This window comes from Scylla paramamosain, chromosome 1, assembly GCF_035594125.1.
Source record: "Scylla paramamosain isolate STU-SP2022 chromosome 1, ASM3559412v1, whole genome shotgun sequence".
NCBI lineage: Eukaryota > Metazoa > Arthropoda > Malacostraca > Decapoda > Portunidae > Scylla > Scylla paramamosain.
The window spans coordinates 30,201,021-30,213,520 of NC_087151.1; the positions used below are offsets into that span (position 1 = coordinate 30,201,021).

General features: G+C 39.7%; 2 protein-coding genes and 1 long non-coding RNA gene across 4 annotated transcripts in view; 2 read left to right on the forward strand and 1 right to left on the reverse strand.

Annotated features, from left to right (window-relative positions):
* The window catches only part of LOC135103267 (uncharacterized), a 21,106-nt gene extending 20,475 nt beyond the window's left edge, over positions 1 to 631 (reverse strand). Inside the window, exon 1 of one of the 2 annotated variants that reach the window (XM_064009312.1) lies at positions 433 to 631. The gene's annotated coding sequence lies outside the window, so the exon portion shown is untranslated. Of the gene's footprint in view, positions 1 to 425 lie in introns of both variants that reach the window. The other variant, XM_064009316.1, reaches the window with a different exon arrangement.
* An 883-nt stretch (positions 632 to 1,514) lies between these two features.
* The window catches only part of LOC135103276 (cAMP-dependent protein kinase type I regulatory subunit-like), a 76,430-nt gene continuing 65,444 nt past the window's right edge, over positions 1,515 to 12,500 (forward strand). Inside the window, exon 1 of the mRNA XM_064009323.1 lies at positions 1,515 to 1,706. Coding sequence (XP_063865393.1) covers positions 1,542 to 1,706 — 165 coding nt within the window. The 5' untranslated portion in view covers positions 1,515 to 1,541. The remainder of the gene's footprint in view (positions 1,707 to 12,500) is intronic.
* Positions 1,720 to 7,148, forward strand: LOC135103357 (uncharacterized). The gene is made up of 2 exons (XR_010270010.1): positions 1,720 to 4,683; positions 5,993 to 7,148. It is a non-coding gene; the product is annotated as an uncharacterized LOC135103357 (long non-coding RNA).

The window sequence follows — 12,500 nt, forward strand, 5'->3', positions numbered from 1 at the left end:
CAAGGAAAATGCAAATCATACTGTTAGACTTGTCACCTCAGACATCCCCTGGTCACCCCACATATCCGCATCCCGCCAGACATTCACAGCTCGCCCAACCAATCATCAGCACCAGTAAAACAATGTCACCAATATAATGCATGGATGCAAAGTACTATGGCGGAGGCTGTTTTAATATTTTTAGCAGATACCGATTTCATCTAGCCTATTCTTGCCTCTGCGGTGGCCTAAGATGACACATCACTAAGCACAGCTAATCAATAAATGCAAAATTCATTATGTGACGGGAGAAACAAAGATAAAGAGAAAGCAGGAATAGATACAGTAAAGTAAAACTAAATAAGTGAATAAATGTAAATATTAAAGATGGCTGATGGAAAACAATCGAAACTAAAAGCAACAAGCAATGTAAAATGCATACTTACGACTTACTTTTTGTCACTCTCCCAGAGGTGCTGAACTTCACCCGAATATCCTCCAGGTGTGGCAGCCAGCACATTGACACCCAGGGTGTCTCTAGACTCCTTGTTGACACCGCTGGCATACTGGAGGGGGAACTACAACTAATGCAAATGCGTCGCCACAAAACAACCAATCACAGGCGACACCACACCTTAAATACGGCTCACCTCACCTGTTCCTCCTGAATTAGAAACTCCGTATAAATGGAACGTATATAAAGGAATGAATGTGTATATTTCTGAAATAAATTAATAGAAAAGTCAATAAAAACAATATAAGGTAAAAAAAAAAATATATATATATATATATATATATATATATATATATATATATATATATATATATATATATATATATATATATATATATATATATATATATAAAACAGAATAAAATAAAATGAATAAAAATAAAATAAAATAAATGCCTAATACGTATGATAGGGTGATGGCTAAAAAAAAAAAAAAAGATAATAATAATGATAATGATATTTATTTCATGCTCATCTCTACCAGCGAGAAGAGAAGGGCTAGAGAGAATTACATAGACCTGCGAGAGAATTGCGAATTTAGACCTTCAGGATATGTTAGATTTAGAGGTACAATTCATGAGATCCAGTGTATCCTGAATAATAAGCGAACTTTTCGTTTTTGCCAGGGTGTCACAATCAAGTGTTTACATGTTGCGGAGCGGTGGATCAGAGGGTGTATCAGTGATGAGTCTGTCTGGATGATGCGGGTAATGATTAGGTTTTAAAGATGCTTCTTAAAGACCGCTACTGAATCCTCTTACACTTTAAAATATGTAGGGACGACGAATCAAATGTGTTCCTGGAATATCTATTGGAACCAAAATTTAGGACAAAGGCATGTCGTCTGCAGTGCTGATATGGTATCGACAATAAGCTACTGGATGAAAATTATAATCGATTCCAAGAGAGAGGTTCAGCCACACTCTCCTCTTGTAGCCAGTTACTTGATGCTCTTTTGTTAATCTTTTCCTGCGTAAGAGAGTTTAAATGCTTGTGACATGTATACTTTTAACGTCTATAGATTTTCGTCAGTCGTTGATGAGTGAAGATGGCGGCGAACCTTGAAGAAGAGCAATCTCTGCGAGAGTGTGAGGCGTACGTGCAACGCCACAATATCCAACAGATTCTGAAGGATGCCATCGTGAGCCTTTGTGTCAGCAGACCGGAAAACCCCATCGCCTTTCTCCGAGACTACTTCCATAAGCTGGACAGGGTGAGGACACGGACCAATATTTCCTATTTCCACCTCTCTTCTTACAGTTAGACGGCATGTACCACGTCATTAGCTCAGATATTAGTTATGTATCTCATGTGTAAGTCATGAAAATCACATATGGTACCTCATTGCCTATATTGAGACAAGGAGCTGTTGGTGGTGGTGGCGGTTTACGAACCTTACCTGGCCATCCCCTACCTGTCTGGTGGTTACCTGACAAGATATTGTTAGTACTGAATTACATGTTTCCTATTAAAGCAGATAAGACTTTATTTTCCTTCTAAGTATCCATGTATACGTCATTGTTAGAAAGTACGTCATTACCGCCCTAGTTGTTTATTTATTTATTTATTATTTTTAATGTGTCAGGAGGTGGTTGTACATGGAAGTCAGGTATGTTTGGGTGAAAAGGATAATCGAGACTGTAATAACTTATATGATAATCACAAAGAAATATTGTATGTTGCCAGTCAGTGGGATGGCTGTAATTCTGTAAATTTACCCCAGGTTATTTGTCCTGGTGGAAGAAGGCAGTGACCCCCCCCCACATACATACGTACAATGACAGTCTTAGGCCATGTTGACAAATCTAAATGACATGTGTTAGTGGTTTATCAAGATAGTTAAGACAAGAGTTCAGCAAATCATGGTAATTAGGTATGCAGGCTAAGACAAAAAAAAAGGATATTTCTTTATGAAAGGTAATTGAATAGATAGAAAATGGAAGGCATCAATATATCTTTTTTTTACCATAACTAAACCACTAAATGTAATTATATCTGTAAATGTTGTAGACAAACATGCAAGGTTTCTATCATATTTTTCTTTTCATATAAATAACATACCATGATTTCAGAGCAATAGTGTACACCACTCACATAAACTAAAACTCCCCTTAAGGACACAAACCTAACCTGACCTGACCTAACCATACACCTTAATAGGAAGTGGAACCTCCAGGATGTGGTCAGCCTCCTCTTCCCTATCTTCTAAGGGTGCTGGCACCACTGATTGTTCAGCACAAGGTCAGCTTTAGCAAAACACTGTGCGATCTTAAGTAATTACACCCAAGGTGTCTTGCTCATGGAATTGCACAATGAAATCCCAGTACTTAAATTTGTATCTACTGCGCGTGTCTGCCATTGTGACGCTGAGTATCCTTGTGGGTAGCCACCTGACTGCCATTGCTATGTATATGCGTAGAGTTTGGCTGAAAATAATTGACGTATTGGCCAGAAGTAAATCATGTTCAATGATGTTCTAATGTATCATTAAAAAAGACAGCCCTCCTCGGCTGAACTAAAAGTACAAGGCAGTATGCACCATTCCATACCGGAAACCGACATACTAACCCACGCTCTACCAAATGAGCCAGTGCAGGGTTGAGAAAGTAGCGCAGAGTTCACTGGACTTGGAAAAAATCCAAGACACGGCATATTCTTGCAGCCATTACAGCCATATGAGACTCAAGAAAGGTTATTACATTTAGGGCAAGGGCACAGTGTGTTGTACATAATATGTAAGTTTTGTTATTGCACATGACACAGACTTATTACAAAGAGTAACCAAAAGGGGAATCCAGATCCACAGGTATGTCAGAATGGCTCTGTTGCAACTATTGTTGGTTTACGGGAGTCTGAACCAAACAAGGCGCTCAAGCTTCTATGAGTTTGAGCGCTGATTGGCTTCTGTCATATATTCTTAAGTCTGAAATTTTATTGTTTTAGTGTGTTTTCTATTGATTTTGCAGTTAGAGCATTTCATCTTATCATAAATACTGAAAAGCAACAGTAATCACAATATTCAAGCCTGTCATAAGGAGTGAAGTATTGGTAGAAGCAGAGTGGCTGACATTGCCATTTAGTACACAAGTTAAACAACACCATACATATGTTGGTACACACTATCTTCTGAGTGCAGTGGTATTATTATTGTTTGTGACTATTATTATACACTAGCTTAAGAGTAACCCAAGGGAGGTAGGGAGGGAGTGTGTACCCATGCGGTGAATATGCAGTGATAGTGCTACCTGACTTCTGTACTTGATGCATTCACTGTACAGTGCATTCACTGATATATTCCTTTGCTTCTTGTGATAGGCCTCAATGCTGTGATTAGTATTGGTGATGAGATATCAGGCACTCTTGAGGGGTGACTTCATTCTCTAATAGTTCGGCAAAATTTAATTTAATGGACAAAATGTACAAAAATATTTAGTTCCTATTTTCTCATGTCTTTGTGTATGTCTGCCCACAATTAAGCAAGTATAGTGTCTCTCTCTCTCTCTCTCTCTCTCTCTCTCTCTCTCTCTCTCTCTCTCTCTCTCTCTCTCTCTCTCTCTCTCTCTCTCTCTCTCTCTCTCTCTCTCTCTCTCTCTCTCTCTCTCTCTCTCTCTCTCTCTCTCTCTCTCTCTCTCTCTCTCTCTCTCTCTCTCTCTCTCTCTCTCTCTCTCTCTCTCTCTCTATCTCTCTCTCATTCAGTTGTATAAAAACTTAGCAGGGAGATATGGCCCCTTTCTATTAGAGCATGCTAGTACTCTAGGAAATATTTATAAAGCTTAGTAACTCTCTTTGACCAATTTAAAACGAGTTTACACACAGCTGAATGTATGAATTCTTTTAATAGATTAATAATTTTGTGTTCTGTCATGTCAATGAACTTATTTCTTAAAAGTTACTTATGGTAATTATTTATTTTCATTTAAGTTAAAGTTAGTTGTTAGTACATTAAACATTTGACAGTGTGGAAGCATTTATGTAGATTCCACATAGAAAAGTAGTCATTATTCTTTTCTAGCAATGAAAAAAAAAGAGAATACTTTGAATTGGTGTCCTGCACAACACAGAAGATTGGGCATGGATGTTTCATAGCTCACCTTCTTGTGTCCCTCTTAGTGATGTGGAAGGGCTGTCCTGCACTCCTCTGTCTGAGTAGAACATTTCTGTCTTAGATGAATGTAGTTCTTTAGTAGTGGGTAAGTGAGTTGCATAAGGTAAGCCTTGTGTTGTTAACCTACAAAAGTCTTCCAGTAAACCAGTGTGAGCCCACTACTCCTTGACTTCTGGGTTAATTGATCCCAAGTAAATCTGTTGTCTAACAAAACTGTGTGCTGATGACAGTACTAATGTGGCTTGGTGTGTTGAATGCAAGATCAGTATATATGCATTTATTCTTAGTTTTCTATTAGATTAATCACTGTCTTACAACATTTGATCAGAGAAGTTAGGATAAAGTCTTGGAAATAAAACAAATCTTTATAATTCAGTTTTAAATTGGGATTTCATGGATGCTTGATGGGAATATATTTCTTCAAACATTGATGATATTATTCATGACTTATTTCATTGGAAGAATTAGTTATTCACTAATGAAGATTGTCTTTTTACATGATCATGATCAACATTTAAGCTTTGTTTTTCTGTTATGTTGCTGGTGTTTGCATTATAACATTTGATTCCTTGTCAGCGACTAACATGCTGCATTACTTTGGCAATCGTAATGTGGTGCTCATCATTTACATTTATAACCATGTGTGTGTATCCCTAATGACAACCAGTTGTGTGGTTACTTTTTTATTTTTTGTATGTGACAGGCAACCTGTGCAATTACAAATACAGTGTGCCTCTCTTGAATGAGAAGAACTATGTGCCACCACTTGCACAACAGAGATTGACTTTGTGGTATCTCATGAATATTTAGGTGTATATTTCTTGTCATCTATATGTATTTTGAAGTTATTATACCTCATGATAACATGTACACTATATGATACTCATCAGAGAAATTTATGGTTTAGAAATATTCCAAAATTTTCTGTTTGAGAAGATCTAATTGATTGAATTTATTTGCAAGATGTTCTTAGCATTGGGACATGAAGTTGTGCCTGTATTTGTTGATACCACATGCATGTGCAAATTTAGTTATTTTCATTATTGATGAAATTGTAAGATTTTATTAGGGATGTTACTGTGGTGGCAGAGGACAGTGTGGATGTTTTCTTTTCGTACATAAATAGTTTTTGTTCTTTTACAAGTTTCACATAACTCATGTTGATTCTGTATCTTATAAAGGCAGCAGAGCACTGTTCTCCACTGCTCCACTCTTATACCATGCAGATGTACAGCTGTTTGTATATCTGAGATCTGCCCATAAATCTTAAATAAGAGGAATTATAAAATACACTGCGCATTTGCGTGGCCACACACACACACACACACACACAGTTTAGTAAATAAATAAAAAAATGTGATGTATGTATTTACAGTTTGCATTTATATTTACAGGTAAGTGTTGGTTGCTGGTGCACTGGCAGTAGAAGATTCCATTAATTTTGAGGTAAGATGAATAAATGAACAACTGAACTCATTCATATATTTTATGCACTAGCAAGGCCCTTTTGATCTGAAAACAGTATCTTGCTTAAGGAGAATTCATGTACACTGCTCTGCAGTGTTAGTGGTTTCACCATTTTCAGATTCATATATTCATAAATTTTTCCCATGGTATTAAGACAGCCTTAAAATTATTTTCACTCATTACAAGCATTCACAGGCCATTATAAAAAGTAAGAAATCAGTCATCAACTTTACTGTTAAACTGTGCTGTGATTTACATAAACTTGTAACACTTAACCATTTAAATTGGTTTACTGTTATAGTAGATCTGGACTAACTTGGTACATGGGGTGTTGGCTGTACCTGTCAACACTGTTGCTACAAGTGTCCATGAATGAATGACCTTAACTGGGCCAGCAGCAGGCCAGCTAAAAGTCATCATATATACTCAGGGCAGCTTGTCTGGCAGCCTTTTCGGGCCAAACTGAGTGTGCGGGGGTTGGGTCAGTATCTGGTTTGGGGCAGAAAGAGGCTGCTGTTCAGCAGCCTGAACGGATCTGTCACTGCTTGATTTTTCAGGCCGGGCCAGGGTCAGGTCAGGAGCGTCAGTTTGGAGTGGAGTGGCCATCCTGCCAGCCTGCTGCAACGGTATCTAGGCAGAAATGAGTGCAGGCCTTCAGGCCACCTGAATCGTGTATGGCTGCTATTTTGTTTTTGTGAGGCTGGCTTGTTCAGACTACCAGACAGGTCAGCCTGAGTGTGTATACCAGCCTTAGGCTGGGAGCAGATGAGCAACTTTGTGTCCACGATGCTGTGTCGCTACACTGAATTGTGTTTAGGCAACTGTGTCTTGACTGACCAACACCATGAGTCGCCCATGTGTATGGAAAGAGCAACACCAGTGCATCATGCGTTGTTTTTTCCTGCAGAATCTGAAGCTGGACAGGAAGATGTCACACATCTCCCATGCCTTGGCTTTTGCTGTCTTATTGTTGCTGTCATTGCAGTGTACATCCCATATCAATGGTCATTCTTCAATTTCAGTAATGAAGGGATCTATGTCGAGTGTAGACATGGTATAATAAAGGTGAAGTAAAGAGAAAAATGTGATTTGTTGATTAACCAATGTTTGGTATGTGACTGTCAGGCATTTTGTCAGGCATCAGTGACCACATGCCTGTTGCTCAGCCACAGTCACTCGTGTATGTGGGTCCTTGGCACAAAGCCCTGCCACAGTGTGGTGGGGATCACTGACAACTCACCACAGACACTCATGTGCACGGCTTTGCTTCTAGACAATGGAAACCTTTGGGAAACCACATTCCTGCCACACACCAATGTGGCAATGTGGCGCAACAGAATCACTTGTCTACTGCTGGCTTTAAGTATAGCATGGGGAATTTTCATGCCAAGGCCACAGGGGCAGCAGTGCTGCATGACTTAATATGCATTGCCAAGTGTAATGAAAGATATACAGAATCAATGATCCATCTTCAAATCAAAAGTCATTCATAAAACCATGCAGTGTTATATAACAATTTATAATTTTAGAATAATTAAGGTGAAGGATGAAAGTTTGAGTGAGAGAGAAATTGTCATGTGCCTGTCAACTGAGAAGGTGACAGCAGTGCTGGACAGCAACAGCTAACAGCCTGAATATTGAGTAAAGCAGGATTCACAAAAGGAATTTATTGAGCATTTTCACCTGCAAAATTTCTTTGAGAGCTTAGTGATATGCTCGTCACAAGGTGATGCATCAGGCTCAGGTCCAATGGTTTAAATACCACAAAGTAGAGGTACATTTTCCTGAACAGACAGCACAGTACCATACTTGTAGTGTTTGTAATGTAAGAAACAATTTGAGAGCAATTACATAAAGTTTATGTCGCAAAGTCCTCTATCAGGTTTGCAGAGGTTACATAAGACTAAGACAAAGGTAGGACCTAGATGGATGTCTGACTGGCTGGAACTTGGCTCTCAACTGGGTAGTGTTACATTAGAAACATATTTGAATGATCATAGATGACTGTTTGCAAGTTACCGTATTTTTCAGCAGATCTCTGCATAAGACACACCTTTATTTTTGTATGGAATTTTTGAGAAAAGAAAATATATTGGTATTTGAAAAAAGACATGGCAAAGCCTTCGTAAGTTTGCACAATAGGGATTCTGTCATTGCAGACTTATTGAAATTCCAACTTTCATGAAATGTCACTAAAAACACTTGGAAATCCCTCCTGTGGGCTCAGAGTCTTCAGCTTCATTCCCTTCATCCTCTAAAGATTCCCCTTTTACTTGTTCTGAGAGCATGATGCTAAGAGGGTCTGTTGGTTCTGTGGCAACGGCACCTCCATGATCTGTTATTTACGGTTTCTTTTTGTGGTCTCATTTGCTCTCTTGATTCATTAAATATCACTATTTTCCTTGTACTTATCTCTTTTCTTTCTAGAACTCCATGTTACACCTTGATCATCAGTATTTAAGCATCCTTGGTTCTAGATACAACTTGAATTAACTTTTCCAGTTTAACTGAGATTTACCTCTTGACAGCTCTGATACTCACCATTATGTCTAAAAGGCTTAAGTAATATACCTAGTGTCCCAAAGAATGTTTTTAAATGCAGTGAAATGGCTACTGTACTAAATGTAAATTGAACACAAGTATGAAATGGGAAGTATGAAATGGGAAATGAGGCAACGTGTCAACATATTCTGCTGCTCCTTCCTCATTTACTAATCATTTTTCTCCACAAACCTTATGCATCTAAATGTGGAATCTCTGCAACCACAAACCCAGTATATCCACAGTGATGTTCTAAACCTTTTCCTCACTGAAACTCAGGTGTCTGAGGCAACTGACAGTAGCCCCTTTTCTGTTCCCCCCCTACTTTCTCTATCCTCATTTTCGATCCAAAGCTGGATGCTGCATTTATGTGCTCAATGACTGAACCTGCTCTCGTGCCCATGCTCTTGAATCTTCCGAGTTTTCCACCATCTGGCTACGACTACAGAGTCACTCATACTAAATTTATCTGTGCTGTATACCTCTCACCTAACTCTTCTGACTATAAGAAATTCTTTGACTACTTAACTTCCAAAGTGGAGCACATTCTGACCCTCTTCCCTTTTGCAGAGATCTCCATTCTTGGAGACTTCAATGTTCACCACCAGCTTTGGCTTTCCTCTCCCTTCACTGACCTTCCTGGTGAACTAGCCTACAACTTTGCTATCCTCCATGACCTAGAGCAATTGGTGCAACACCCTACTCGTATTCCTGACCGTCTTGGAGATACGCCCAACATTCTTGACCTTTTCCTGACCTCTGATCCTTCTGCTTATGCTGTCACCCTTTCTTCTCAGTTGGGCTCCTCCAATCACAATCTCATATCTTTATCTTGTCCTATCGCTCCAATCCCTCCTCAGGATCCCCCTAGACGAAGGTGCCTCTGGCGTTTTGCCTCTGCTAGTTGGGGGGACCTGAGGAGGTATTTTGCTGATTTTCCTTGGAATGACTACTGCTTCCATGTCAGAGACCCGTCTTTGTGTGCTGAGCCCATAACAGAGGTGATAGTGTCTGGCATGGAGGCGTACATTCCCCACTCTTTATCTCGTCCTAAACCTTCCAAACCTTGGTTTAACACAGCTTGTTCTTGTGCTATACATGATAGAGAGGTGGCCCACAAAAGGTACTTAAGCCTTCCATCACCAGAATCTTATGCACTTTATATTTCTGCCCGGAACCATGCCAAGTCTGTTCTCCAACTAGCCTAAAACTCCTTCATTAACAGAAAATGTCAAAACCTTTCAAGATCTTACTCCCCTCATGACTTCTGGCATCTAGCCAAAAATATCTCCAATAATTTTGCTTCTTCTTTCCCACCTCTGTTTCAACCAGATGGCACCACTGCTATCACATCTATTTCTAAAGCTGAACTCTTCGCTCAAACCTTTGCTAAAAACTCTACCTTGGATGATTCTGGGCTTGTTCCTCCCTCTCCTAAACCCTCTGACTACTTCATGCCACGTATTAAAATTCTTCGCAATGATGTTTTCCATGCCCTCACTGGCCTAAACTCTCGGAAGGCTTATGGACCTGATGGGGTCCCTCCTATTGTTCTCCAAAACTGTGCCTCTGTGCTTGCACCTTGCCTAGTCAAACTCTTTCAGCTCTGTCTTTCAACACCTACCTTTCCTTCTTGCTGGAAGTTTTCCTACATTCAACCTGTTCCTAAAAAGGGTGACCGTTCTAATCCCACAAACTACCGTCCTATTGCTTTAATTTCCTGCCTATCTAAAGTTTTTGAATCTATCCTCAACAGGAAGATTCTTAAATATCTATCACTTCAAAACCTTCTATCTGATTGCCAGTATGGGTTCCATCAAGGCTGCTCTACTGGTGATCTTCTGGCTTTCCTTACTGAGTCTTGGTCATCCTCTTTTAGAGATTTTGGTGAAACTTTTGCTGTTGCCTTGGACATATCAAAAGCTTCTGATAGAGTCTGGCACAAAGCTTTGATTTCCAAACTATCCTCTTACGGCTTCTCTCCTTCTCTCTGTAACTTCATCTCAAGTTTCCTTTCTGTCCGTTCTATTGTTGCTGTGGTAGACGGTCACTGTTCTTCTCCTAAATCTATTAACAGTGGTGTTCCTCAGGGTTCTGTCCTGTCACCCACTCTCTTCTTATTATTCATTAATGATCTAAACCAAACTTCTTCTCCTATCCACTCCTATGCTGATGATATTCACTCCTACGCTGATGATACCACCCTGCACTTTTCCATGTCTTCTCATAGACGTCCAACCCTTCAAGAGGTAAACATTTCACGCAGGGAAGCCACAGAACACTTGACTTCTGATCTTTCTAAAATTTCTGATTCGGGCAGAGCAAACTTGGTATTGTTCAATGCCTCAAAAACTCAATTCCTCCATCTATCAACTCGACACAACCTTCTAGGCAACTATCCCCTCTTCTTCAATGACACTCAACTGTTCCCCTCTTCTACACTGAACATTCTTGGTCTGTCCTTTACTTATAATCTGAACTGGAAACTTCACATCTCATCTCTAGCTAAAACAGCTTCTATGAAGTTAGGCGTTCTGAGACGTCTCCGCCAGTTTTTCTCACCCCCCCCAGCTGTTAACTCTGTACAAGGGCCTTATCCATCCATGTATGGAGTATGCTTCACATGTCTGGGGGGGTTCCACTCATACTGCTCTTCTAGACAGGGTGGAATCAAAAGCTTTTCGTCTCATCAACTCCTCTCCTCTAACTGACTGTCTTCAGCCTCTCTCTCACCGCCGCAGTGTTGCATATCTAACTGTCTTCTACCACTATTTTCATGCTAACTGCTCTTCTGATCTTGCTAACTGAATGCCTCCCCTCCTCCCGCAGCCTCGCTGCACAAGACTTTCTTCTTTCTCTCACCCCTATTCTGTCCACCTCTCTAACGCACGAGTTAACCAGTATTCTCAATCATTCATCCCTTTCTCTGGTAAACTCTGGAACTCCCTGCCTACTTCTGTATTTCCACCTTCCTATGACTTGAATTCCTTCAAGAGGGAGGTTTCAAAACACTTATTCATCAATTTTTGACCACTGCTTTGACCCTTTTATGGGACTGGCATTTCAGTGGGCATATTTTTTTATTGGATTTTTGTTGCCCTTGGCCTGTGTCCTTCCTACTTAAAAAAAATAAATAAAATTATGAAACATCCTAGCTTGTTCCATCGTCATTGTGCCTGATGCATCCACACCATCACTCCTTTGTTGTCAAAACCACTGCATTTTTAGTCAATTATGATCATTACTTTTTCCGTATTTTATTGTTTTTCATATGCATTTCATTGTCAGCAAAGAACTGCTTGAAATTTTCCTGCTGCGTCTTTTTATCATACTGAGCTGGTGATCCTATGCCATAACAAGTGACAGACAGAAGCACCATGGTCAGCTTTTGCAACACTTCCACTTTTATTTTATTATTGTGTTATGTTTGTATTTTGTGCCACTATTTCCACTTCTTCCTTCTTGTGAAGTCATAGCTAGTGTGAAATATGGATCAGGAATAAATAACAAGAGGAAAAAATATCTGCTCAGCACTGGTTACACACAAACACAATCACACAGTGCAGGGCTTCTTGAATGTACTAGAGGTGCAGCGCAGAATTACTTCATCAAAATTGCTCCAGGGTTTACTTGCTGCATTTGTGTCATAGCATATTCCTTACAAAGAACAATAGTAATTTGTCAGTGTAACTACATACGGATGTTCATAATACTTGGTATCTATGGTGAGTAGCACCCTAGAAACAAGAAAGAACAAGATAGGAAGAGAGAGAGAGAGAGAGAGAGAGAGAGAGAGAGAGAGAGAGAGAGAGAGAGAGAGAGAGAGAGAGAGAGAGAGAGAGAGAGAGAGAGAGAGAGAGAGAGAGAGAGAGTGTCTGAAGTATGATAGTTCAT